The 26,797-nt window shown below is 52.4% G+C and overlaps 1 protein-coding gene across 1 annotated transcript in view; it reads left to right on the forward strand.

Moving 5' to 3' along the window:
• Nucleotides 1-235: 235 nt before the first annotated feature.
• Nucleotides 236-26,797, forward strand: part of COL16A1 (collagen type XVI alpha 1 chain) — a 45,897-nt gene continuing 19,335 nt past the window's right edge. Inside the window, exons 1-42 of the mRNA XM_049775154.1 lie at nt 236-399; nt 1,877-1,983; nt 3,877-3,948; nt 4,053-4,170; nt 5,245-5,368; nt 5,604-5,870; nt 6,405-6,485; nt 6,636-6,761; nt 7,529-7,582; nt 8,508-8,543; nt 9,445-9,471; nt 10,403-10,465; nt 10,685-10,726; nt 10,819-10,863; nt 10,957-10,992; nt 11,340-11,402; nt 11,694-11,738; nt 11,921-12,016; nt 12,185-12,223; nt 13,095-13,139; nt 13,263-13,298; nt 13,701-13,811; nt 14,153-14,188; nt 14,377-14,412; nt 14,499-14,603; nt 14,908-14,952; nt 16,405-16,440; nt 16,525-16,569; nt 16,886-17,020; nt 18,009-18,044; nt 18,189-18,296; nt 18,575-18,697; nt 18,792-18,845; nt 19,029-19,070; nt 19,309-19,344; nt 19,428-19,481; nt 19,620-19,688; nt 21,684-21,737; nt 21,821-21,847; nt 22,456-22,515; nt 22,670-22,717; nt 22,843-22,896. Coding sequence (XP_049631111.1) covers nt 1,911-1,983; nt 3,877-3,948; nt 4,053-4,170; nt 5,245-5,368; nt 5,604-5,870; nt 6,405-6,485; nt 6,636-6,761; nt 7,529-7,582; nt 8,508-8,543; nt 9,445-9,471; nt 10,403-10,465; nt 10,685-10,726; nt 10,819-10,863; nt 10,957-10,992; nt 11,340-11,402; nt 11,694-11,738; nt 11,921-12,016; nt 12,185-12,223; nt 13,095-13,139; nt 13,263-13,298; nt 13,701-13,811; nt 14,153-14,188; nt 14,377-14,412; nt 14,499-14,603; nt 14,908-14,952; nt 16,405-16,440; nt 16,525-16,569; nt 16,886-17,020; nt 18,009-18,044; nt 18,189-18,296; nt 18,575-18,697; nt 18,792-18,845; nt 19,029-19,070; nt 19,309-19,344; nt 19,428-19,481; nt 19,620-19,688; nt 21,684-21,737; nt 21,821-21,847; nt 22,456-22,515; nt 22,670-22,717; nt 22,843-22,896 — 2,802 coding nt within the window. The 5' untranslated portion in view covers nt 236-399; nt 1,877-1,910. The remainder of the gene's footprint in view (nt 400-1,876; nt 1,984-3,876; nt 3,949-4,052; nt 4,171-5,244; nt 5,369-5,603; nt 5,871-6,404; nt 6,486-6,635; nt 6,762-7,528; nt 7,583-8,507; nt 8,544-9,444; nt 9,472-10,402; nt 10,466-10,684; nt 10,727-10,818; nt 10,864-10,956; nt 10,993-11,339; nt 11,403-11,693; nt 11,739-11,920; nt 12,017-12,184; nt 12,224-13,094; nt 13,140-13,262; nt 13,299-13,700; nt 13,812-14,152; nt 14,189-14,376; nt 14,413-14,498; nt 14,604-14,907; nt 14,953-16,404; nt 16,441-16,524; nt 16,570-16,885; nt 17,021-18,008; nt 18,045-18,188; nt 18,297-18,574; nt 18,698-18,791; nt 18,846-19,028; nt 19,071-19,308; nt 19,345-19,427; nt 19,482-19,619; nt 19,689-21,683; nt 21,738-21,820; nt 21,848-22,455; nt 22,516-22,669; nt 22,718-22,842; nt 22,897-26,797) is intronic.

The following is a 26,797-nucleotide window of genomic DNA, read 5'->3' on the forward strand; positions in this document are numbered from 1 at the left end:
CGGGGCTGTGCGGTGCCCTAGTCCCGGGTTGCCGCCGCCGCACCGGAGCCCCCTCCTGCCGTCCTCCCTCCTCCCGCTGGCGGGCGGGTCCAGCTGTGTTCCATTAGGGCCTGGCAGGTCCCCAGGCCCCTGGAGCCGCCCCCTCATCCCCCACCGGCGTGGCCCCGCAAGCAGTCCCGGCAGGCAGGCAGGCAGGCAGGCGCGCTCGCACGGGGCAACATTCAATCCTAAGAACATTCAATCCTAAGGGACAGAGGTAAACTGGGGGCCCCCATGGCAAACCTGGAGTGACCGAGGACCCTCCCCAGAGGCACCGAGGAAGCCAGGCCCACTCCCCTTGATTGGCTGTGCTGGGCTGCCTGGATTACTCCGTGGAGTAGGGGAACCCCAGCCAGCTCGGTAAGTGAAGATAAGGGGCTCTGGACCACTCGGGAGCACTATAGGACATGTGTGACCCAGGCCACTGTTCCCTCTCTCTACCTTGGCTTCCTTCTTTCCAGCGAGATACACTGGCTGGACTCTCCTAAGCTGGACTTCCTACTTCTGAATCTGTACCTTTGGTCACCTTGGAGGTCTCTCCTATCCCTAACCCCCTTGCCTGTGTCTCCTGGGTAGGGAGCAGTTGGAGGCTGAAGTTGAGAAGCAGAAAGGGGCTGGAAGCACAGGATGCTCACGCCCCCACATGCATCCCTGCCACCCACAGGCTGGTGAGCAGGGGAGTCCAGAATAGGGTTTGAGAGATGGAATGTGCCCATCACTATAATTGCAGGGGGCGGGGAATTTGGAGGTAGTTCTACCCAAAAAAAAAAATAAAAGAAGAAGTGGATTCAGGGGCTGTTTCCTAATATATTGAGATGGAGAGGATGGGGGTCCTATCCAAGACTGAGGGGTCTGAAGTAGGATTTCTTTACAGCTGCAGGTTAGACTGGCATAAGGACTTCCCAACATAAGGACTGGCATGAAAACTGGTGTGCTGGGAGGCAAGGTGGTGTTTCAGGAACATATATCTTGGCATGCCTGTGTGTGTGCAGGTAGTTTCATGGGCAGAATCTGGCAAGAGTGCGTCTGTGTGTATGTGCCCATGTATCTATGCATCATGCCGACACATGCATGCCTCTGTGTATGCGTGTGTGAGCTGCCTGTCTCTCCGACAGCCAGATGATGTATAGCTCAGCTGGCCGCTTGCTGAGCTCGCATTGATTTATCTGGGCCCATTCATCAGGGTTTAATAAAACTAAAAGACGAGCATCCATCAACGGTGGAGGTTGGCAACAAGGTCCTGAGCCCAAGTGACCTGCTCTCCCTCCTGCTGTACCAATGGGGGAAGCTTCTTTGGCCCCCACACAATTCTATAATGCCTGCCAGGACACTCAGCCCTTGAGGGTGCTTGGCAGGGCCACCTGGCTGAGCTGTGTGCTGCCAGTCAGGTACTAGGCTTGTGTGTACCGATATACAGCACAGGTTGATAAAATGCTGAAAAACTTAAAAGTACCAGTATTTTGGTAAATAATCTCAGCCTCCAGCTCTCTTTCTCTCCTAGATGACAGAACCTTCAGAATTCTCTATCTCTCACCTCAATCCTGTAGGTATCTGCCAGTTTAACCACACACCTCTGTCTCCAATTCCAAGTTTCTGTGACATTCTGCTCTAGCTGGCCTGTGACTGTGCCATGCTGTGGTCAAATATTTTTACTATCACCCTGGCCCAAATCCTAACCCAAAACTTATGGTTGGGCCCTCAAGGAAAACTGACAGCTGGCCAGATGCTCTGCCGCTCCCATCCTAGTGCTGTGCCCCATGGGCTGGTCACTACTTGTCCAGAAGTGGAGCTGGGGTGTGTGGTCAAGAAGCCACTTCCCAGACTCTCTGCTTTTCAGGTGCTGCGGCTGGGGCCTTCCTCTGTGGGCCAGGATGTGGGCATCTTGGGCTCCTGGTTTGTGGCTCCTCGGGCTCTGGGCCTCCTACAGCTATGGGACAAATCCAGGTGAGATGACCTAGGAGAATGGGGGTGTCTTAAGTGTGTGATTATCTCTTTGAGGTGTGGGGGTCCTGGGTCTGTATTCCACCATGTGCCTAGTAAACATGTGGATGTTTACTATAAGAGAGTCAGGGTTTCTCCTGTGTTTGCATGTATAAACCTGAGCTGTAGTGGATTGTTGGTGTGCAGATGTGTGCTTCTATCTGCATGCTTGTTTCTGTGTTTGCCACACAGAGATATTCTGTGATTCTTAGATTCCTGTGACTCTGTGCATGAGCAAATAACCTATACATTAAGTGCACCTATATGGGTTGGACCGGTGGGGTGTCACTTACAGAAGGAAGTTCTGGCATAAGAAAAACTCTTGCCTCTCCAATCTTCCTGATGGAGAATCCCTCCTACAGTCTATTGCTCCTCCTCTGCCATGGCTGGCGGATGGATAAAGGGCCCGCCTCGAGGCTCAGACGCTGGATGGGACAGAGGGTGCAGCTTTCCAGGGCTTTAAGCCAGAGGAAGTTGACTGGGCAACTTGCCCTGCTTTATTGGGTGCCCTTGGGGTTCAGGCACTCAGCCACGCAGCCGATCCGAAACAGAACTTCTAGAATCAAAATCGAACCGAAAGGAGGCAGTGAGACCAAGACCCAGATGTAGTGTTGTCTGCATTTGGGAAGCATTCACCGGTTGTGTTTCAACATGTGTGTGTTTGTATGGTGTGTGTGTGTGTGTGTGTGTGTGTGTGTGTGTGTGTGTGTGTGTGTGTGTTGCTCTCTCTACTGGGTTCCCTGGGGGTTGGGGCAGAGCATTTCAACATTTGTAAAGAATTTGGGCCCATCGCCAAGGGGTGAGTCACCCATTACTGCTGTGATGCCAAAGACAGTGATAGTTTTTCTGTCCAGACCTGAAGGAGGGAGGCTTGAGCGGGGTCACTGGACATACCAATCCAAACTTTCTTCCTCTGTCCTGAAAGTCAGGAAAGCCAACGCCCACTTCTAGAACCTGTACTTGTCTCTTGTCCCAGCTGCCTAATCTTCACCGAGGAAAAAGCTTTTGACTCCAGCTGCGCCTTTCTCTTGGAAGAGACTTGCTAACATCTCTGCCCAGTCTGCTCCCAGAATGAAGCATGGTCTGGCTGTCACATGCCCTCTTAGGGATTTAGAGACCTATTCAAGCTCTCCCTTCCCTAGGAGCTTTTATCCCCTTCAGATGCCCTGTTTGGAGCCCCAAGGTCTCATAGGTTCCTTTGAGTGTGAATCCCCTCAGGCTCTCAGGCTCTTCTCAGGGTTTCATAAGGTAGCTTTTTCAGGTGAGAAGTCATGCCATTGACTCAGGTTTGTTTGTCTGCTTTGGATATGGGAAGTGAATTGCTGAGATCTTTTATACTAGCTGCACAGGACATCCTGGTAGCAGATACCCCCAATGCACACACATGAAGAAATGCAGAGGCACTTGCATAGGTCCTAGGAGCATATGAACCCACTTTTCCTGGCCCCTGAAATGTTCTTTTACCACCCGCCCCCCCATGTGGTTGTTGACACAGACACACTGCGACATTCTCGGTTCCACAGCCCCCTCTGAACTCTGGCACTGCAGCCCAGAGCTGCTTCCCTGCTCTCTCAGCCTGATTTGCGGGATTTGGGTTCTAAGAGTTCTGGTCCTACTCTGTTGTAAACTTGTGTCATAGCTCTGAGCTACTATTCAGTCTCTGCAACTCGGTCTTCTCTCTGCATATCAGAAGTCCCCATTCCCAAGGGAGCTGGGGTATGAGGGCAGACATTGAGAGCCCAGCTCAGGGTATAGAATGGAAAGCAAGCTTACTCCTTCCCAGGTCCCTGTAGAGCCTGGCTGTATAGCAGTGGCAAGCATCAGCTTCTCAGTGCCCTGCTGTCAACTCTATTCCAGGTGAGCAGTGCCCCCAATCCCAGCAAGAAGGACTCAAGTTGGAACACAGAAGTGACTTAACCAACGTGACTGGTGTGTCTTCCTCTCCTTCTATCGTTCTTCCCTCTACCAACTTCCTGGGGTTGGGGGTTACACCTCCCCTCTCCTGCCATCTTCATCTGTTGTCCCTTTTGTAGGCTTCAACCTCATCCGCCGACTCAGCCTCATGAAGATATCTGCCATCAAGAAGATTCGAAACCCCCATGGGCCTATCATCTTACGGCTGGGTGCAGCCTCACTCACCCAAAACACAAGGTAAAGGTGCCAGGGAGATTACTGGGAACCATGGCTGATCTCAGCCATACTCCCAGGCCACCCTGAATGAAGGGCTGATGTCCAGACCTCCTGTGGGGCATTTTATTCTGCTCCCAAAATTATCCTCCTGGAATCAACCCAGTCTCCCTCTTTCCCACTGAGGGCTTGCAGGGCAGGTAGGAAGAAGAGCCCACTACCCCACTTTGGAGGCAAGGGAGCAGGTCAGCCTCCTAAAGGCACCATGAGTAGTCTACCACAGGAGGGAACTTGGCAAGATTGACTGCATGTGGGACCGGAGCAATAGGGTGTTTGCCTTGCATGCAGCTGACCCAGCACAGACCTGAGTTCGATCCTCATAAGTCAGGAGCGATTTCTGAGCACATATCCAGGAATAACCCCTGAGTGTCACTGGGTGTGCCCCCCAAAAGACTGACTGTTTGTGCATGAGCATATATGTACATAGGTGTGCATACATGCCCCATATATGAAGGTCTGACTTCCATAGGGAGAAAGTCTAGCCCCTCTTTCCTTTTTAGCCTTTTCTTCCCAAAATGTTCCTTTTTCTTTCTTGCTGTTCCAGCCGTATCATACTCTTTCCATCACTTTTCAGTGGCTCTCTTCCCTCCCACCCCAGGCCACACCAGTCTCCCCAGAGCCTCCTGGATTCTTGGAAAGTACTCCCCACAGATATAATAGGGCTGGGTGGGGAGGACACTCATATCTTGCATAAGCACGGCACTGGGTTTGATTCTTGGCACTGAAAAACAAACAAACAAACAAATAAACAGGCCATTTGTAGTGGAGCAGTGGAATAGTCATTCTGGGGTTCTTTATGGGCTGCATATATACCTTCTCATTCCCACTCAAAGGTTCCACTAGGGCAATTTCCTTCTCTGTTTTACCATTCTTATTGCCAGCAGCTGGAGCTAAGGCTGGCACATCAGGGCCTCAGGGAATGGCTGCAGTAGGTGAATGTGGGCACAGGTGTAGGTAGGAAAGGCTGGGACTGCCTTGAGTGGCATCAAGGGCCCCACCACCTGATGAGTCTGAGGCCCTTTCCTGTTCTGCTTGTAGACGCGTGTTCCCCCGGGGCCTGCCTCATGAGTTTACCCTGGTTTTAACGCTGCTGCTCAAGAAACACACCCACCAGAACACATGGTATTTGTTTCAAGTGACTGATGCAGAGGGGTACCCACAGGTGAGCCAGTAACTCCCACTCCCAACTTGTGATTTCCGGGGCCCTCCCCGCACTCTCTAAGTACCAACCTGGAGCCACCCAAACCACCAACATTGAGTCCATTTGTTCAGTCTGAACCACCCAGTGATCCTGACCAGTTTCTTCCCATCCTGTGAGATGTGCTTGAGGGTCCCTAATGTGGCCAGGTGGCAACCTCAGGGTCCCGAGTGTCCACACCTTACTGCATCTCCTACAGATTTCCCTGGAAGTCAATAGCCAAGAGCAGAGCTTGGAGCTTCGTGCCCGTGGCCGAGACGGCGACTTTGTGTCCTGCACCTTCCCGGCGCCCCAGCTCTTTGACCTGCGCTGGCACAAGCTTATGCTGAGTGTGGCTGAACGTGTGGCCTCTGTGCACCTGGATTGTGCCTCAGCCTCCTCCCAGCCGCTGGGCCCCCGACGCCCCCTGCAACCTGGTGGCCACGTCTTTCTGGGCTTAGATGCTGATCAGGGAAAACCCGTTTCGGTGAGTGGTTGGTGAGCTCCAGCTTCAGCCCCTCTTCCTGAGAGTCTGGGTGAACCTTGTTGAGTCTGTTTACTATTGGCCCTTCCCTGATTCAGACTCTCTCCTGCTGCTCTTCTTACACCAGCTGCAATCTACACACCCTAACTCGACATGAAGGCCCTCCCTGATCTGCTTCCTGGGATTCCTGCTCTCTCTACACTCAGCATTGCTAAGGCCTGAGGCTTCTGCCTTCCTTCTTCGTCCTCCTCTCCCTTCTACCTCCACATGGAATGCTTGTTTCTGAAGACCCCTCCACTGATTAGCTTCTGGGCAATATCCAGCAGGAAACAAACCTGTTCATCTGGGCCAGAGGGAACATTTCTCCCTCTACCCTATATGCATGGTTTCCTTTTGCTTTTGGTGTTGGCTGTATTCCTGACCATCTCCCAAGCCAGAATGGAGGTCAAGACTTAGGACTGAGTCCTCTCTCTGTGCCTGATGGGGGCTGGGCCCCAGCTATGAGGGGGAATGGAAGTGATGTGTCTGTCTCTGTAGTTTGACCTGCAGCAAGCTCATATCTACTGTGACCCAGAGCTTGTGCTGGAGGAAGGCTGCTGTGAGATTCTACCCGGAGGGGTAAGTGGCCTAACCTGGGTGCAGCAGACTCTGGAAGGTGCTGCCCAGAAATCTGGGAACCTGGGAATCTGGGAATCTACTCATTCAGATGGAGTGGGGTTAGGGATCTACTTTCTGTACTAATTTCAGTCTTTCCTCTGTTCTGAACAGTGCCCCCCAGAGACCTTCAAGGCCCGCCGGGACACCCAGAGCAATGAGCTCATCGAGATCAATCCACAGACTGAGGGCAAGGTCTATACTCGCTGCTTCTGTCTTGAGGAGCCCCAAAGCAGCAAGGTCAGTAAACAGGACTGATGGGTATGGCACACAGGCAGGCAAAAGGTCATGGACTTCTTCTGATGAAGTTGGTCAGTTGGCCATGCTTGTGTACACAGTGTGTGTGCATAGATGTATATGTGGAGAAGAATGCTTTCTAAGCCCTGCCCATCTGTAGCACCTTATATTATTCAAAGAAGTAGAGAGACAGTCCACTGAGGAACCTTGTCTTACTGCTTATTGGCACTGTGAGTTGTGCCCTCAAGCTTGGGCACTATACAGGTCCCCAGTAGTGCCACCCAACTTCTTTTGTGGAGCTCAGGTTAGACTGGTGTCCAATGGCAGCTACATTAGGGCAGGGCTACCTAGGTCAGAGACCACACCATTGCTCAGCCCGGCCTCAGGCAATGCCAGGCTGTTTCTATAACCAGTGCCTGGGCCAGTTGCCCTGCCCACTCTTAGTCCTTTAGGGATGTGGGGAAGCCCATTTTTTCCCCTAGTCCTGCCCCTGCAGGCAGTCTCCCTGCCCCTGGGCATAGTGCCCAGCCTCTGGCTGCAGGGACACAGGGGCCCATTGATCCATGGTCTTGTTTTCTCTGACATCACGTGGGTAGGAGGAAGAGAAGAAGGCCTGTATGCTAGGGGCCCCTGTAGTTGCTTATGGCCTGGGAGTGCCAGCTGTCAGGCTGAGGAGGACATGGGGTCCATACCTCTGCCTGGGCATCTCACCCCTGTACAGGCCCAGAACTGCCCCTGCTCAATAATTCCCCATTTACTCTCTTGCCCAGGTGAACGCCCAGCTGGCGGGAAAAATCAGCCAGAAGGCAGAGTGGGGAATGAAGGTAGACCGGGAGGGTGAGGGAGGAGCTTGTTATGCCCTCTATTTGCCCTCTGTACTCCCTGTATACCCCTCCAATGAAGCACTCTCCCCCCACTGCTGGCCAGTGCTCCTGGAGACATGGGCGGCAGTGCAGAGAAACAAGGATGGGGTGGAGGAGACAGACATGGTAGCTGGCACTCTCTGGTACCTCACGCCCACTGCAGCCCCCTCTGGCCTCTCTTCCTGTGCTTTCCTATCTTTCTGAGTCTCCTGCTATACCCACCCATCCCCCAAATTATGACTTCTACCTATGGTACCTTGTACTATGTTAGGGGCTTTTAGGGGCCATGTGCCCTGGCTGAGAAATGCTAGGGTGGAATACTTATTCTTGGGGTGTCTTGGGGGCAGCTGTTGGAAATGCCCTTTGTTACCAGCTCATTTCCATGCCCTCCTTTCCAGACCCGTCAGGAGGCAGCAACCAGTGAGGTAAGACTCCCTTGGGACTTCCAAAATGGATCAGCTGAGGAGGGTCAGCACCCACCCTTTGGACATGACTTTGGGGTGATAGAGCCTAGGCATGAGGGTACAGGGAGACTCCACCATTCTTTAGGGTCTGAGCTGGGCCCTAATGCTACTACCTCTCTTGGGAATGGGGACGGGGCAGCAGAGGCTAGTGGCATCCAGAGAAAGCCTGGCTCTGGGCCAGGCCACTGATTTGGGGCTCAACCTGCTTGAATGTTGTGTGACCCCAGACTACTGCCTTCCCCCTCTGGGCTTCAGTCTCCTGCCCAAGGCTCTGGATTGATGGGACTTGAGAAAGGGGGTATGACTGGAATCCTGTCCCCATGCCTCCTCCCACCAGGTGGTAGTCTATCCTGTGTGTGACTGGGGAAAGGGGCTGGAAGGCAGCTCCTGAAACCTTCTCTCTGGCCCATTTTCCTTTTCAGTGCCCACCCTGTGTGCTCGCTGGCCGGGAGAGCAATGTGAGTGAGTGAACAGTGTGCAGGGGCACTGCCAGGGGGCTGTGAAGGGGCTGCAAGGGGGCGTAGTCCAGAGGTTGGTTAGCAGCTTCCTGGTGGAGGACAAGGGGGTCTTTGTATCAGTTCATTCTCCCTCCAGCACATCCCCCAGAGCTAGGCTTAAGCCCCTTCCCACATCCCCTGGCTTCCTCCCTGTGGCCCAGGAAGTGGGGGGGGGGTGACTGGTAGGATGAGGATGAGGCCCTTACTGCAGAGCCCAGCTTTGCGGCCTAGGGGCCTCAAGTCTCATCTAGGGAAGGTTTGCTAGTCTTGAAGGCCCTGGGGAGGGCAAGGACCAGCTGAGACTCACACTGTGGGTCAACCCCCCTCTGCCCTGCTCCCTGGATGGCCCTGGTCCAGCCTCATTCTGTACAAAGAAGAGGGGCTCAGTGCAAGCAGCATTAGTCAGCCACTTTCAGTGTCCTGACATGTTGCTTTGACCCACAAGGAGTGCACTCAGGACCCCTCAGCACTAAGCACCATGACCCTGGGGGTGTGTGTGTGTCAGAAAGTGCCCCCTTTGCTCTTTCTGTCCCTCTTTCTGCTCAGTTTTTCTATGAAATCCAGTGACACTCTGAGGGCCCCAAGATCATAGTGGTTACCATGGCAATAGAGCAGCCATGCTATCTTAGCAACTGGGGGTGGAGCTAGCTCAAAGCAGGCAGGTTAGAGAAGGTAGGTCTGAGCCCCAGGAGGTTGGCAGCCTCAGGGAGAAAGTCAGCATGTGCGTCACCCAGGGGGCAGGCAGGGATTGGACCCAGGCTTTCAGTCCAGCCACCTTCCATGTGATCCTGGCAAAATGCTCCCTGGGCTCCTGCTGATCTTTCCCTCCCTGGGTGTAATGCTCTCTTCTCTGTCTTCTCAGGGCACAATTGGTCCCTCTGGCCCCAAGGTAAGTCTCAAATGATGAACAGGATGCTCAGCCCTCCCTGGCAATCCCAGCCCACCTTAAGGTCATGTGTGTGGGAGAAAGTAGGGGTTGTGTGTGTAAGAAAACGCTAAGTTCTACCCTTTTCCAAAGCTTGAGCACATAATGTATAGCCATGAACCCCCAACCTTCCTATAACATTGTACAAGCATGTTACTTCAGGGGAAACTGAGGCTCAGCCATGCCCACAGGTGGGTGTGAGTGTACCAGTAGGTGGGTGTGTATTTAGCTATCTCTGAAACACATTGCACTCATGTGCTTACTCTGTATGTGTGTGTATGTGTGCATGTTAGCACATATCCAGGATCCTGATGGCTACAGGCAGAGCTCATCCATGTTGAGTGTATCCATGAAAGACAGAGATGGATCTGACAGTGCCTGGCTCTGTACATAGTTCAGTGCTTTGCCTTGTGCCTGGCTCTACTTGGCTCTGTGCCTGGCTCCATACCCGGCTCTGTGCCTGGCTCTGTGCCCGGCCTTGTGCCCTGCTCTGTGCCTGGCTCTGTGCCCAGCTCTGTGCCTGGTGCTCTACCTGTGGCATCACATTTCTTCCTCATCACTGCCTTCTAAGGTTGATGCTGACTGGAACTCCATTTAATGTTGGAGGACACACTTTCTAGAACTCAGCATGACTCACCCCGAGTCATGTGCCCACCTTGTGGGAGCTGGCTGCCACCTCCAAGGGCTCCCCCACTTCTCCCTATGCTGAGGGCATGGGGGCAGAGCCACCCTCTGCCTGAGACCATCATTTTGCCAAGTAGAGCCTACTGGTGGGAGGGCAATGGGCACCTGTCGAATCTATATGCAGAACACATGAGCACTAGGTTGGGGAGCACTTCCTCAGGGCTCCCGTTTACCTCTCAGTTCCCAACCCCACTCTGGGTCTTCTGCACAGGGCGGAAAAGGTGAACGGGGCCTGCCTGGTCCCTCAGGCCTCAAGGGAGAGAAGGGAGCCCGGGTAAGTGGTCCACTTTATTCCTGCGGGTCTGGGGTGGGCTGGGGGGTGAACCCCTATCCTGTTCTCTCAGCCCCAAATCTGAAACCTGGCCCAAATGTGGGGAGTAGGGCTTGGGGTCTTTCAGGGGTTTATATATGGAAACTTCTTTTGTTTGGGGCACATAGGCTCTGGGATTCCTGGGTCTCAAACCACCCCTATGCCCCTTTTCCCCTCGTCCAGGGCAGTGACTGTGTCCAAACTTCCCTGGATGCCCCACTCCAGGTAAGATCCACTTCAAGGCAGCGGGGAAACCTTGAGGAGGGGTGACTCTGGCCTGCTTATGACACCCCCATGTGCCTTGTCTCCCTGCTCAGTGTGCAGAAGGTCCGAAGGGAGAAAAGGGGGAGGCAGGACCGTTGGTGAGTGTGGACAGGGTGGTGATGGTGCAGTGGGTCTAGCCCAACTTCACTCTCTCTCCTCACCCCATTATTTGTATCTATTTGTTATCTCAGGGCCCCTCTGGATACCCAGGCTCCACCGGCCAGAAGGTAACAGGCCTGGAGGTAGAGGGATGGGTGCAGGTGGTAGGGAACTCTGGGGGTCCTGCAGACAAGCAGAGGGCCCTCCATTTCCTAAAGGAGATGTCCTTGGATACAGAGTGGACAGTGCCTACCATTCCCCCATGCCAGTCTGTCCATATTCCCACTGGCTTGCCTATAGTGGGGTGACCCTGGTGGTTTGAAGTCTTCCTGCCACTACCATTCACCATTTGTGTGACCAGGGAACAGAGACCATGGGTCTAAGAGGCATCTTTCCTTTACCCAGTAGGAGGGGGTGGTCCCCATTCTTCCCACTCCTTTCCTCAGCTCCCTCACTTCTTTTCTCCACATTTTAGGGCCAGAAAGGTGAAGTAGGAGCCGGAGGCATCAAGGGTTCGCCCGGAAAGCCAGGCCGAGATGTAGGTGACAGGAGCCCTCCCCACCTTCCACCAAGACCCCCATAGCCCTTGCATAAGCTTTTGTAATGCTGGAATGTAACCAGCAGAAGATGCAGAGATGGACAGGAAGGAAGGCATGGGTGAAGGGGCAGAAAAGAACCCAGTCCCTTGCTCCTGAGGCTGACCTCTGGGGTGGCTTGGGTCTGCCTCTGGAGGGCAGTGAGGGTGGGCAGATAGGTATTTGCCTTTCCTAGCAAGGACTGCAGCCAGGGGATCTAGGTCTTAGGCCCTTCCTATGCCTGTTCCCTCCAGGGCCGGCCAGGAGAGATCTGCATCATTGGGCCTAAGGGGCAAAAGGTGAGCTGAGTGTGTGCTGGGAGGAGTGTGGGTTGATATGGGTGTGTGCAGAAGTGAGTAGGATGTGGAATGTGTGCAGGGGTGAGTAGAGTGTGGGTATTGCAGGGGTGTGTAGAATGTGGGGTGTGTGTAAGGGTGAATGGGCCAAAGCAGCAGCTCTGATGCCCATCTTGTCTTACCAGGGTGATCCTGGCTTTGTTGGGCCTGAGGGCCTGGCAGGAGAGCCTGGCCCTCCTGGCCTCCCTGGGCCCCCTGGGATTGGACTGCCTGGGACTCCAGTGAGTACCTTGTCCCTCCTGCCATGCTGTCCTCAAGTCCCTTCTCTTGCCTGGCACTGGATGCTGAGCTGAGGCTTAGTACCAGGGTCCTACTAGGGGAGGGGTAAGAACATCCCTAAACCTACAGTGAGCCCCTGTGATGCCTCCTGACCCTATTTCTGCCTCCAGGGGGACCCAGGTGGCCCACCAGGCCCCAAAGGAGACAAGGTAAGCACTGGCACGAGTGTGGGCTCTGGGGGTACTCTGTGGAGAGAGGCTTATCCAGGAAAGAAGATGAGGAGGGAGACAGAGGAGGGGAGAGGAAGGCAGTACTCAGCCTAGCCAGCTGCTGTGGGGTATTCCATGGGCTAGTGCTGTGGAGTGGGATGAGGAGTGATGCTGTGGGGTGACACTATGGGTTGGTGGTGTGGGATGGTGCTTTGGGGGTGGCATTGTAGGGTAACACCGTGGGATAATGGCATTAAATGGTGCTGTGGGGCGTTATTCTAGAATGACATTATGGAATGACATTATAGGGTGATACTGTGGGGTGATATTGTGGAGTGGTGTTGTGGGATGGTGCTATGGGGTAGCACTGTGGGTTACTCTGTGAGGTGACACTGGGGTGATGCTCTGTGGTGATACTGTAGGGTAGGTAGTAAAATGGGGTGACACTGTGAGGCAGTACTGTGGGTAACACTGTAGGGTGACACTGTGGAGTGACACTGTGGAATGGTGCTGTAGCTCATCTGGTACTGGCCTATGTGAGAACCCTATCCTGGATATCAGCTGTGGGAATGGAAAGACCTAAATCTGGCAGGAGCCAGAGCAGCCTTTATCTGGAGGGCTCAGCTCATTTTAGAACTTGCTAAACCAAGACCCTAGAGATTCTGCAATTACCCAGCTAGCTTCTTTGCATCCTCAGAAAGGAGCTGCAGAACCCTTGGGTTCTTTGCAGTCAGGAGGACCTGGACCAGGCCTGAGGAAAGATAGACTTAAGGGAAAGTGTCTCTGACCTGATGATGGAGCTGCCCTCCAGGGTGGGATGGGATCGTACAGGGTGCAGGGCACGACCACTTACGTTCCTCTTCTACCCTAGGGCAGCTCTGGGACTCCGGGAAAGGAAGGACCTGGTGGTAGACCTGTGAGTGACCCCATCTCCTGGTGTGGTATGGGAGGAGAGTACTCTCTATACAGACTCTGCCCAAAGCAGAACTGGGACTCTGGTCTCTTAAGCTCACCATGCCCACCACTTTTTCTCCAACAGGGCAAGCCAGGGGTGCCCGGGCTAAAGGGGGCCAAGGTAAGTCTCATGGTGGGAGTGGGGAACAGGGTTCTATAGGTGCCTGGGCACACTGAACCTTTCTCAGGACCCCCAGCTCTTTCTTTATTCATAAGTAGTTTCTAGATGGGAATGTTGCCAGGGTTGGAGCCCTATTGGTTCTCATGTGATTATGGACTCACAGACTCTTTGAGAGTTTCTGCAGCTAGAAACCTTGCATGGTAGCTTCTAGGAACTTCAGATGCACATGCAGTTTCCTCGCTATCAGGAGCTGTCCTGAACGAGTTAGCAGGATAGAAACCCTCTCTGCATGCTGTGGCCCTGGATACTGGCCTGCCCAATAGAGCAAGGGGACAGGAAGCACCTGATTTTTCCCATTGTCTCCAATCCATCTGTCCTCTCTCTCATGTTCTCTTCTGCTAGGGGGACCCCTGTGAAGTGTGTCCAACACTACCTGAAGGGTTCCAGAACTTCGTGGGGCTCCCTGGAAAGCCAGGGCCCAAGGGGGAACCAGGTGATCCTGCACCAGTTGGGGTGAGTGGCCAGACAGCTACTCCTGAGGGTAGCTAGGGGAGAGGAGTTGGGCAGAGGGCTGGGACCTTGCATGGCCACAGAGAGGTAAAGGGCAGGGCTTAGCATGCTGGGTCAGGAGTGAACCATAGAGTTCAGGCATGGGCTAGAAGGTCATCCCAGTCTCCATGACAACCTCACTGTCCACTTGAGACTTCAAGATGCCTTTTGGACAGGCTGGGGTGGAGCCACCCCTAATAGTGAGTGAAACCCCACACTGTGGGAATAAGGGTGAAAAGATGAGCATCTAGATGGGTTCTAGGCTCAGACCCTTTACTCTGGGACCTCACCTCCCTTTCTTTCAGGAGAGCCTGGGAGCTGCTGGCCAGAAGGGTGATCGGGTATGTATTAGCTGGCCTCTTGCCCTCAGTCCATTCTGTGATTAATCAACCCTAGTTTGGGGGTACTGACTTTGGGTCTTAAGAGAAACCATATGAAGTACAGAGGATATGGCATAAGACCATGCACCTGGTAGGCAATTGGGAGCACCTGTTTTCCTTCTCAGCCTGTAAAACTTTTCTCCCTTCAGGGAGACCCCGGCATCCAAGGCCTCAAAGGAGAGAAGGTAAGAGAACCCAATGCCTGCTACCCCTCTCCCCTTAGGACCTCTTATCTCAGGACCTCTTCCTGACCCTTTCTTTCCTTGCCTAGGGGGAACCTTGCCTGTCCTGTGGTTCAGCACTGGAGGCCCATGGGCTTCCAACAGGGGTTAAAGAAGCAGTAGGACACTTTGGCCCTGGTCTGCCTGGACTTCCGGTGAGTGTCTGCTTCTGCTACTAACTTAATGAATGCCTCCCTGGCACCTCTGGTGAGATAGACACAGAGGTCTCCTGGCAGGCATCTCAGGCCTGCAGCTCATCTCTCTCCTCCATTCTGCTCTGCCCCAGCTTCCTGGTCCCAGGGCCACTTTCTTCACATCAGCAGATTCCTAGCTGTGTAACAAGTAGCTGTGCAGATAGCTGCAAAGCTATGGAGGTTCTGAGTGCTAGCTTCTCTTTCTAGTGGAAGTCTGGGAGGGATCTGAGTGGGGACAGTCTATAAATGTAATTTTGTTTTTCAGGGGAAAGTTGGGGCTCCAGGGCCAGTGGGGTTGAAAGGAGAAAAGGTAAGACTTGGGACATGAGGGTTTTTTGGCAAACAGGAGGGAGGGGTAAGGGATCTGGGGAAGGAACTTAGACTATAGAGACAAGGGATCACACTCTGGAACCACAGTGAAATTCATACATCACTGTGTGACCACCAGCCATCAAAGAGGAAATGGGAGAGCTCAGTCTCCATGCTGTGTGCTTCACTTCTCGGTCCCCTAGAACAATCAGCATGGCCATGACTGCTTTCTAGTAGAATGGCAGCGCATAGTGCATCCTTGTTCTCTGGGTGTCTGAGCGCTGAAGTGTATGCTTCACTGAGTTCTCTGTCCACTGTTAACTATCCTGGACAGAGCACACCTGCCCTTTCCCTGCCCTCGACTCTTCTCCCAGGCTCCCCACCTCAGTAAGTGGCTCATCTCCAGCTCCTCAAGCCCCATGGTCCAGGCCAACCTGCTTCTTTCTTCTGGTTTCCTCCTCCCTCTGCGGCTCTATCAGCAGCATCTCTTAATACTCCTGCTTCCCTCAGCCTCCCCACAAATCCAAGTCAGGTTCCCTCCCTCACTGGGACGGTGCTGGCCTCCCCATAGCCTCATCAAGAGGCGTTTTCCTTCAGTAGACAATGTGATCTTGTGAAAAAAGACCTCAGATCCCTTATTTCCCTTCTTAAAATCCTTGAGACTTGGCTTTCCCCCAGAGGCATGCTGTGCCTAACAAGACTCTGAGCCTGGCCATATCCTGCCTTTCTGGCCCACCTGCTGCTTCTCAGACAGGCTGCTGTTGCTCACCTTCCAGTCAGCCTTCTCTTCAGGAAAACGCCAACATGGGGCCCACCTCTTAGGTTTTGTATTTGTGCCTCCCACTGTCCCCAGCCTCTTTCCTCGCTAACCATTTTTTCATTATTGTCATCTTCCTGACAGTCATTGTGATAACCATTGTTACCGGTGCCTCTATGATATCCTCTCTCAGATGGCCTCCTCCACCTTATTTCCTTCCTAGCATTTATCAAGACTTAGTTAATATATATTCCCTTTATTAATATGATTCTAGCCCAGGATCCATATATGCAGGAAGCATGTGCTCTACTGCATGAGCCAGACCCTCTTAGAAGTTCTTGTCCTGCAAAAACTTATAAACATTACATATTGGTTTGTGCTGCTCAAAGCTATATGGATATATGAGAGCTCAGTCTTCAGCATTTGGCCAATGCACAGCTAGATAAATAAATAAATGAGCCCCATGGGCTGGGTCAGGGCTGAGAGTGAGTTTGGATTCTATAAATGAGGTGGAGCACAGACTTTCTTGGGGATCTTGGGGAAATCCTCTCCCCTATACTTCAGTTTCTCTTCCTAGGAAATGGGTGGCCAGGAAAGATCCTAGAGCGTAGAAGTCCCAAGGGACTACTTTTGGGCTTGGATTGACCTAGCAACTCACTGCCACTCCTTTGACCCTATTCTCTGCCTTGTTCTCAGGGTAATTTTGGGACAGCAGGGCCAATTGGCAACCCGGTAAGTCTGGGAGGGAATAAAATGCCCTATTTGTAAGATAGGTTGAGTTGCTGTCTGCCTCAGCTATGACTTTCTATCACGTAGGGACCACCAGGGCCGGTGGGACCAGCAGGCATCAAAGGGGAAAAAGTGAGTTGGGGACCTTCTCCACCCTGCAGCTGGTAAAAGCTTCCTAAATACTTGGTCATCTTGCTCTCCTTCAAGTCTTCCAAGGTTCCAGGGGGAACATCGACCTACTTGGGGGGAACATGAACCCCTTACTGGGATAAACATGAACCCCTTGGCATGGAATTTCTGGCCCCTGATACCTTAGCCCTACATTCATCTCTTAGCTGAATTTCCCTGAATCCTGTTGTGTCAGAGGTGCTGTGTCAGGCCCAATAGTTGTCCCTGCTCCAGATTCCAAGCTGGGCTAGGGGCCCCCAACCCTATGTTCTTTTGGCAGGGGGAATCATGCACACCTTGCCAGAGCCTACACAGCCCTCTGGGTGAGGATGGCCCCATGGCTGTAGCATTACCTGGTCCTCCTGGGGAGAAGGGAGAGTCTGGGACTCCGGGCTTTGGGCTGCCAGGAAAGCAGGTAAGTCCTGGACCTCAGGCTTTTGGGTGCAGTGGACTCAAGAAAAAGGCAGGATCCTGCCTGAGTTTCTGCCACCCTGAGAAGTGAGGCATGAGGGGGGAGCATTTGAGGAGAGCTCTGTATTCTGTCCCCAGGAGAAATTGGCCTCACAGTTCACCCCTTTATCCTAAGGCCCAGTTTGGCAGAGGGGTATAGAGACCCCATAAATGCCCTGAAATTCCACTGATCTGGGTTCATTCTATGGCAGCCTTTATGAGCTCTATGACTATTTCTGAAGTGTGGGGTGGAAGTGGACACAAAAGGGCCTTTGGAGGAGAGCTGCCCCTGGGGGCAGGAGCAGCCACACAGCTTTCCCCAAACACTGGCATTGGCCCACCCCACATGCATCCACTGGGCAAAGCCTATGCTGTGTGTATGTGTGTGTGTGTGTGTGTGTGTGTGTGTGTGTGTATTTGTGTGTGTTGCTGGAATTAAATTCAAGTTCCCCTTCCATATGCAAATAGTCCATCTTTTGAAAGTAGCCATCTCCTGTGGTATTGCAGAATGAGGGATCCAGCAATGCTCTGCTCAGTAATATGGGTCTTGAGGTGTCCAGGGTCCACTGGGGCCATGCCTAGCAGTGCTTAGGGGCACCAGGACTGCATTGGGTGATGCTCGAGGGTCCAGGCATTGTCAGGGATGGGATTCAGGAGCTCACACAGACAGGCATGTTTTTCTATCACTCAAGCTATATCTCCAGCTCCTGCCTATCCTAATTTTATAATCCCCATTTGACAGACCAGGAAGCTGAGAAACAGAGAGGTTAAGAACTCGATCTGGGTCACCTAGCAAGAATCTGACTCATCACTTTTCTTTTCTTTACAAAATCCATCACTAGAAGGGCAGAGAGTTCTGCTTCTGTACTTTTGAGTTTGATTGTATCCCTTGGGTTCAATGAATTTAGGGGTGTCCAGTGGGCAAATGGGTCCTAGCAATGCTCTCTCCTCAGGGAAAGGCTGGAGAGCCTGGACTGAAAGGGCAGAAGGTGAGAAAACCTCAGTGGGCTGGGGATGCCCTCCCTGCCACCTTTCCTGCCCAGCCCTGCACCTGTTCCCTGCTCCCTGCCCAATATCCAGCGTGTCTGCAAGTCCCAGAGGTTCCCTGATTTCCTAAACTCTCCTTCCAACAGGGTGATTCTGGGAGTCCTGGAGATCCAGGGATGCCGGGCACCACAGGGCAGCCAGGACTGTCAGGAGAGCCAGGAGTGCGCGGCCCCATAGGCCCCAAAGGAGAGAAGGTCAGTTGAGCAGGAGGCCGCTTGTCACATAAGCAAGAAGAAACCCATTCTGTCATCTTGGCAGCTCTCAGGCATGTCGGCATCCATCTCCCAATGGAGCAGGGAGGAGGGCCAGGAGGGTCAGGGGCCTACTTTGTCTTCTCAGACTGAAGGTTGGAGTGGCAGAGAGTGGGGCTCACAGAGGGGCCAAAGGGGACCCCCTTTGTGCTGCCTCCTTCCTTCAGCCTGGCGGCCAGATCCTCTGTCCACATGCTCTGACCAGTCCCATCTCTCACTAGGGTGAGAGCTGCACTGCCTGCTCCAGCCAGCAGGGGCCAGTGACAGATGCATCGGGACTTCCTGGAAAACCTGGTCCCAGAGGAGAACCAGGGCCTGAAGGTGTTGGCAGACCTGGTAAACCAGTGAGTTCCCTCTGCTCCTTCCACAGCCAGAGTTGGCTTCCCTTCCTCCACCCACCTTCCCCCAGTGGGACCACATATTGCCTTCCTCTTACAGGGCCAGCCTGGTCTACCAGGAGTTCAAGGGCCCCCTGGATTGAAGGGCATGCAGGTATGTGTGGGTCTGAGGGTAGGGGAATATAGTGGTAGTGAGCCTGGAGGGGGAATAGAGATGGGGTGGGAGGAGGTGGGGTAGAGGCAGCATTGGGGAGAGATGGGGAGAGAAGGAATCCTAGTAATGAGGAGGGGTGGGGAAAGGAGAGACCTCAGCCAAGGATCATATTTGTTTCTGTAGGGAGAGCCTGGCCCTCCAGGGCAGGGACTGCAGGGGCCCCAGGTGAGTCCCCAGCTTTACCCTTTCCAGTCTGTTCTCTCAACACTTCTACTAACCAGTCCCAGTCCTCTCTGACCTGTGTGCCCAGGGACTCTGGGTTGCAGCCCAGAGCAGCGCCCCCTGCTCTTGCCTCTGAAGCTCCTTCCTGGACGCTGACTGTCTCCTGGGACACCCACCCAGAGTGGGTATATCAGGGGCAGGTAGCTTGGCCACTATATCTGATGTCTTTTCTTTCTTGCAGGGGGAGCCTGGAGCCCAGGGTTTGCCTGGCAGGCAGGTAAATCTGCTGTTTGGGGCTGCAGAGGCTGGTGGGGAAGGAGCCTCTCAGAGAGGAAGTACTAATTCTGCTCCCTCCTGCAGGGCTTCCCAGGACCTCAAGGACCCCCTGGCCCCACTGGCGAGAAAGGTGCCAAGGTAAGCCTTGCAGTACATCCAAGTGCCTGACAGTGGGTAAAAGTCACATGGCAGCTGCATGATGCCCAACATGGCTGTGAAGGCCCACTCTGGTTCACCAGCTGGATTGCCTGCTACCCCTGTACCTCTCTTCCATAGGGATCTCCTGGAGCAGATGGAATTCCAGGCCCTGTGGGACCCCCCGGTGCTGGTGTCCCTGGACCTCCGGTAAGGATTCTTCTACTCCCCACTGGAAAGATGGGGTGGACTTGACCTCAGTGTCCCAGAGACCCAAGGAGGGAACTTAAGTCTCGCCTCGAGAAGTAAGAGCATCCTATATAGGGAACACAAAATACTGACAATCCTAACCACTCTAGTTAGTCAGTGCCTATGCCCTGCTCTAAGCAGCAGTTCATTTAATTCTCATGAGAGTGCTGCAAGTGAATGGTTACTCTTGTCCCCATATTACAGATCAGGAAACTGCAGGCAGAGGGACATGTCAGGTCAGAACTTGATCCCAAGTTTGACTAACCTGAGGCCCCTACACTAATGCCTCCCTCCCAAGTCAAGGTCCTCAGTTATTAACTGAAGTGGGGCTGCCCTTCAGAACCAGCTGTGATGTGGGAAATGCCCTCTTCTGAGCTGTCCGCAATGGCAGCCTCTGGCCACAGGCTGCCCTGTCACCAGTGTGGCCACAGAAGTCATTAATCTTTCAGATTTAAACCATGTTAATCTTAATTAATTTAAATAGTGGCTTTTGGCTGTCCTCACCACAGAGTGCAGATCTGTCTGAAGTAGCAGCTCTTCAACTTCCTCACCCTCAGAGCTCCCTTTATTACTGTCCATCTACTGGCTCCCTCATTGAAAAGATATGTCTATTGAGTAAATTGCATCCGACTCTAAGAAATGTATTTTCTCATTTTCCTTCATCAAAGAACTATACAACAGTCAGCCTCTATTCCACCTGAACCCACTCACACCTTACAAGGTGATATAATTCAAGCCTAAATCAAAGCAATGCCATGTTTCAGCCAGTCTGCGCCCCACTGGTGTAATTGTGAAGGAAGAAGGAGGGGTGCTTTCATTCATATCAAAATGAGCCCAGGAAGAGAGAGTAGTGTCCTTTTCTCTCCTTGTGGTTCCCTGGGGAATTTCAGCTCCAGCCTCCAATCTTACAGTCGGTGCCTTCCAAAGGTGGTTGAAGTCCTGTAGGGTCAGGTGTGCCACACACTCTGCATGGTGAGGCAGAGGGCCTGGTGCAGGCACTCTTGGTCCTGGACCCTGTGGGTGCAGGAAGAAACCCCTTTCTGGTCAAGACACCCATGCAGCCGAACTCCTACACCTTCCTCCTTCAGGTTAAGTCCCCTGGAATGGCCTCAGTCTCACATCAAGACCTGATACAGGGACAGCTCTCCCCACATCCCAACTCCTTTCCAATGAACTAGAGATGGAAACTCCTGTCTCTCCTCTAGTCAACCAAGACTGGTTAACCAAGATAACTTGTAACAGAGGACCATCAGCAAAGGGCAGGGGAGCAAGGACTCTGGTTCTGCTGTGCTGTTGAGTTTAAGACAGAATCCCTGCATGTCTCAGTTTCCCTACCAGGAAAATGGTAGAAAATTGCAGAGCTCGAAGGCTCTTTAAAAGGTATTAGGCTGGGGCCGGAGAGGTGGCGCTAGAGGTAAGGTGTCTGCCTTGCAAGCTCTAGCATAGGACGGACTGCGTTTCGAACCCCCGGCATTCCATATGGTCCCCCCAAGCCAGGAGCGATTTCTGAGTGCATAGCCAGGAGTAACCCCTGAATGTCAAACAGGTGTGGCCCAAAAAACAAAAAAATAAAAAATAAATAAAAATAAATAAATAAAAGGTATTAGGCCTCTGGGGGCCAGAGAGATAGCATGGAGGTAGGGCATTTGTCTTGTGTGCAGAAGGATGGTGGTTCAAATCCCGGCATCCCATATGGTCCCCCCGAGCCTGCTGGGAACAATTTCTGAGCATAGAGCCAGAAGGAACCACTGAGTGCTGCCGGGTGTGACCCAAAAACCAGGAAAAAAAACAAAAAATAAAAACAAAACAAACGAAAGGTGTTAGGCCTGGTTATTAACCCCAGAAGGTATTCGGGGTCTCTCCCATCTATGCCTCTATCTCTCCCCCAAGGACATAGAGGGACAGGAAGTATGGCTGCTGTATATAGCACCACCTGACCTGACACTCTCTCTGTAGGGTCCTGCTGGGCCTCAAGGACAGACTGGACTATCCGGAGCTAGAGGGGTGCCGGTGAGTACTGTGAAGTGGGCATGCGACTCACTGCCTTCCCTTAGCACCTTGTATACTTACCTCCCTGTGTTTCTTCCTCACAGGGTGAAAAGGGATCTCAGGGAGAGAAGGTAAGTCCTAAGACTGTAGCTGAGATGCAGGGAAATGAGCAGCCTCCGTAGCACAACTCCCTAGGGATCTGATGTGCAGGGTAGCAGCCTCAGCCAGGAGTTCAGGAGGTCTCTTCATCACCCACAGAATCTGCTTACAGAAAGCAGGAGCCCAGACACACTTTCCACCCTGTTGCTGGCCCAGGGCTCTGCCAGCCTCCTAGGAAACCAGAGGGCTCCAGGCCTCCATAGAGATCAGCTACATATTCAAATAGAGCCCAAGTCAGAAGACAGGACAGGGCTGGGCAGGGGAGATGAGAGAGGGACAGGGAGGAAAGGGCTTGGAATCCAGGCTGGGAAAAGGGCAGTAAGGATGCAGATAATGGAGAGAGATAAGGAGGAAAGGGAAACTAATAGTGACATTTGAGGCCCCTGCTTGCCACGTGGCAGGAATCCATCATCATGAATCTATTCTTCCCTTTGGCCTTTGGTGTGGTTGGAGTTATTAATCCCACGTTTCAGATGCAGAGACATCCAGCAGGCTGCCTGGGGGCAGCTGAGGCTTGGTCAAACCACAGCTCATGCTCCTCCAGCCCATCCCTCTCTGACCAGGACACTTGTCTTTTTAGGGTGAGCCGGGGGAGTGCTCCTGCCCCTCCCGAGGAGACTCCGTCTTCTCAGGCATGCCGGTAAGTGATGCGGAGAGCCTGGCCCCCACACGGGGGAGAAGCCAGCTTCTGTCTGTGTCCACCGTGCAGGGCTTTGCGCCCCAGCCAGCTGCCTCCCCACACAGCCTCGCTTGGTGTGGACGTTGCCTATAACCTCTCCCCCACTCCTACCCAGGGTGCTCCGGGACTTTGGATGGGCAGCTCCTGGCAGCCGGGCCCGCAGGTGTGTCGCTTGTCTCCTATGTCTTATGTCCGCCAGCACCAGGGCTTGCCGGCCCTGACCGCGTTACCCTTGGACTAGCCAGAGCCTGCATCCCACCCAATCTTATGCTCTCTTCCTTTCCTCAGGGACCCCCGGGGATTCCGGGACCACCAGGACCCCCTGGAATGCCTGGATTGCAGGTAAGGAGGAACAGATGGGGGCATTTGGAGCAGGTGACAGGCACAATGAGGCCTCTGACCAGAACAGTGTTACGAGGGTCCCTGGTCCCTTCGGCATGCTGTGTGCTCTCTCATTTCCAAGGAATGTCCTGTTGTGTGCTGGTCTAGCAACCCCACCTTCCCAACACTGAGTTCAGTGTTCAGGGAGCAGTTGGGCACCTGCATTCTGGGCCAGATAAAAACCCTTTCCATGGGTGCAGAGCAGCATTCAGCATTTGTTCAAGCAACAAGTATTTTAGTTTATGTTCTGGCCATACCTAGAAGTGCTACAGGGACCATGTGGGGGATCTTCTACACAGGCCTTCTACATGCAGATCATGTGCTCAACCCTTTGAACTGTCTTTGGCCCTGAAAGGAATATTTTTACCTATTTGCTATTTTCTAGGCAACATGCTAGGTGCTGGGAATTCAGCAGTGAACAAAAATAAAAAATCCCCACCTCTTAGAGAGAAAATTTTAGTAGCAGAAACCGATGATAAGCAAGACGAATAAATAGAATACAGTATGTGGGTCAGGGAGAGAGCTCAAAGGGCTGAGACAAAACTTTGTGTGTGGGAGGCTCGAGTTCAATCCCCAGTTCTTGTCTGATTCCCATCTTGTCTGATGGCCAGGAGAGATCCTCAAACACTGCTGTATGTGGCTCAAAATAAAAATAAAGGAAGAAAATGGGAGAGCTGGCTCAAAGTGATATCTTGAGGACAGAGGCTCATATTTGATCACAACACCATATGAGCCCTTCCCAGAACCACCAAGAAAGAATCTTTCCCCAGGACCTGGAATAACTGAACTCCAAAGCATCATCAACAGTGGCAAAAAAAAAATTAAGGCAAGGGACTAGAGAGATTGTACAGGGGATACGGCACCTGCCCAGCATGCATCTGAATCGGTTTGATCCCCAGTACACCACATGGTCTCCTGAGCTCTGCCAGGAGTGATCTCTGAGCATAGGACCAAGAGTAAGCCCTGAGCACCAAAGGGAGTGGCCAATCCTCCCTAAATAAAGACAAGAGGTAACAAGAGAAAGGGCAATGAAGATATTTTTAAATCCAGACTGTGAGGAAGTTGGGACTGAGCCTGGGCCCAAAGAAGCAATAGGGGCCAGGGTCCAACCTAGTAGAGAGAAGGCACCTCACTACCCCTTCTATTTTAAACCCATTCTTCCATCTATTGAAGCCTAATGCTAACATCAGGGAGAGAGAAGATGATGTAATCTTTGCATCATTTTTGGGTAAACTGAGGTTGAGAGGTGAAGTGCCTGAATAATCTGAAGTTACCCATAGGAACTGGTAGTGCTGTGTGCATGGCTTCTCCAAGAGATCCATCTTTTCTCCTCCCCTCCTATCAGGGAAGTTTCCTGAGGCTACATTTCCCAGAGTGCCTAGGATGCCCAGATGGCAGTTTTGGAGTTCTGGCTCATATCTCCTTAAAGAGAAATTCTCACCCAAAAAAGCAGAGCACAATCTCATGAAAAGTCTCCCTGAGCTGAGAATCTGCTCTGGTGGGACTTCATTGCAGATGTAGATCTCTTCCAGGACCCCAGCACTTGATGTCTTGTCAGGAACTCAGGGCTAGATGCATCTCTCAGGCCACCATGGCCAACCTCCCACTCACCAAGCCGGCTTCCAGCTGCACTTATCACAAGCAGCAGCCCCACCACAGGGAGCTCTCAGTCTGGGATGTGGGTGGGACGCATCATTCAAAGTGACCCATCAACAAGCACATGCGGATATCCTGGGAGCCCTGCCAGGCCCTGCTGAGGGAGTGACGACGTGACAGCCAAGTCTGGTCCCAATGCCAGAGGCCAAGACAAAGCTGCCTTGACGAGCACCTGCCTCTTGCCATGTAAGGTGTCTCTTGTGATTTCTTCTGGAGACAGCCCAGAGGCTTCTTTCTCACAGAAGAGAAGAAAGCTTGGAGAAAAGTAGCACTCGCTCGCCTTTTTTTTTTTCTTAGGCCACACCCTTTTGATGCTCAGGGGTTACTCCTGGCTAAGCGCTCAGAAATTGCTCCTGGCTTGGGGGACCATATGGGATGCTGGGGGATTGAACCACGGTCCTTCCTTGGCTAGAGCTTGCAAGGCAGACACCTTACCTCTAGCACCACCTCGCCAGCCCCGTTGCTCGCCTTTCTAATATGGTCTCCTATCACCAACCCCACTGCACAGGGAAAAAAAACTGAGGCACAAAGGTTAAGAAATGTGTAAGATATGTGTAGTCTAGTATAAAGTTCTGAACTCTTCATTTCTACTATTGAATATCTGGGATTTAGCCCAGGAAGGGCATGAAAAGAAAACTTTGAAGGAACTAGGAATGTGTGCTTTGCAGGTGTATAGTCCTGGGTTCAATTTCTGGGGCCCAATTTTCCGAGCACCATTAAAAGTAATCCCTACAATAAAAGAATAAAATTGTAAAGTAGGAGGCACACTTGATGTAATAATGTGGACAATAAAAGTAGAGTAGGGGCATCTGTGATTGACAATTTCTGATGATGAAAAAGAAGGTCTAGGGCTTCCCCAGTGCTGTGCACTGTTCTGAGCACTGGATCCATTAATCTGTTTAGCCCACAGTGCTGTGTTGTGCTCACAGGTGCAGGAGGTGGGCACCTGTCTTGGGCCTTACTGATCCTGGCCTGAAATATGGCTGGTGGGATCAGCTTCACCTCCTTTTGTGGGATCTGGGGTTTGAAGGGAGGCAGCCCTGAGTGGGCGGAGGAAATCCCAAGTAGGGAGAACTGGGTGAGCAGCCGTGCGTGCACTCAACATACATTGAATCCTGCCTCCTCCATGTCAGGCACTGGAGATGTAAAATGCAACATCCTCCTGGCCTCCACAGAGCCTGGAATATGCAACATGAACCAGCCAGGGGGGACTGAGGGGCTGGGCAGCACTTGTTCCTGGGAGTACCCAAGGCCCAGTTCTGATCTAAGTTCCCTACTGCACCGAAGTTGAGGAACAGAGATATTTTTCCCTTTAGTAACCTATCTCAAATTATGCAGGCAGTGGAAATTTGCTTCAAGATAGGTCTGGCTCCCCAGCCTCCACTTTGCTGAGTACATCCATGTTCTGGGGAGTGTGGCCAGGGATGAAATCCAGGTCTCATGCCTGCAACACATGCACTTTACCTCTAAGTCACAGCCCTAGCTCCTCGAAAACATCTGGGAGAGGGAGGTTGCATGGACCAGAGAGGAAGAGGTTGAAAGTTAGTGGTCTTCACTCTGAATTTTATGCCCATTCCTTCCTGTCCCTTTACATTGGGCAAATTGCTAACCCTCTCTGAGTTCTTTTTTTTTTTTTTTTTTAATTTGGGTTACACCAGGGCGATGCTCGTGGCTCTTGGCTTTGCATTCAGTGATTATTCCTGTGGGCTTGGTGAATCATATGGGGTGCCAGGATTTAAACCTGGGTCAACCACATGCAAGGAAGATGCCCTACTTGCTGTTCTATCCTCTCCTGCCCCTCTCCATTCTGTTTTGTAGACCTGACTCAACAAGCAGAGATTCAATGAAGAAATACAGAGAAAGTACTTAGCATGAAAAGGAGAAATTATCACTAGAGAATAAAGAGAGGCCTTCTGCTTAACTTCTGACCCCCAGGGGGAGGAAACTCCCTGAGACACAAGTTTGGAGACCATGCTGCCTCCTTTCTTGTACAGATAGCCTAAAGGTTTGCACTAAGGATAGATGGGAGCTCCTTAGGCTTGCACTTAGGATACCTGAGCTGAGAAGAAGAGGCCTGAAATACAATCATAACTTTGTGACTGTAAATCTCATGATTAGATTAAATAATGTAAAAAGAAAAGAAAGAGGACGGAACTAAGGACAAAAATGAGAATCTCCTCACCTCAACTTTGTGGGGAGATGGTGA

This window comes from Suncus etruscus, chromosome 6 (genome assembly GCF_024139225.1).
Source record: "Suncus etruscus isolate mSunEtr1 chromosome 6, mSunEtr1.pri.cur, whole genome shotgun sequence".
NCBI classification, from domain to species: domain Eukaryota; kingdom Metazoa; phylum Chordata; class Mammalia; order Eulipotyphla; family Soricidae; genus Suncus; species Suncus etruscus.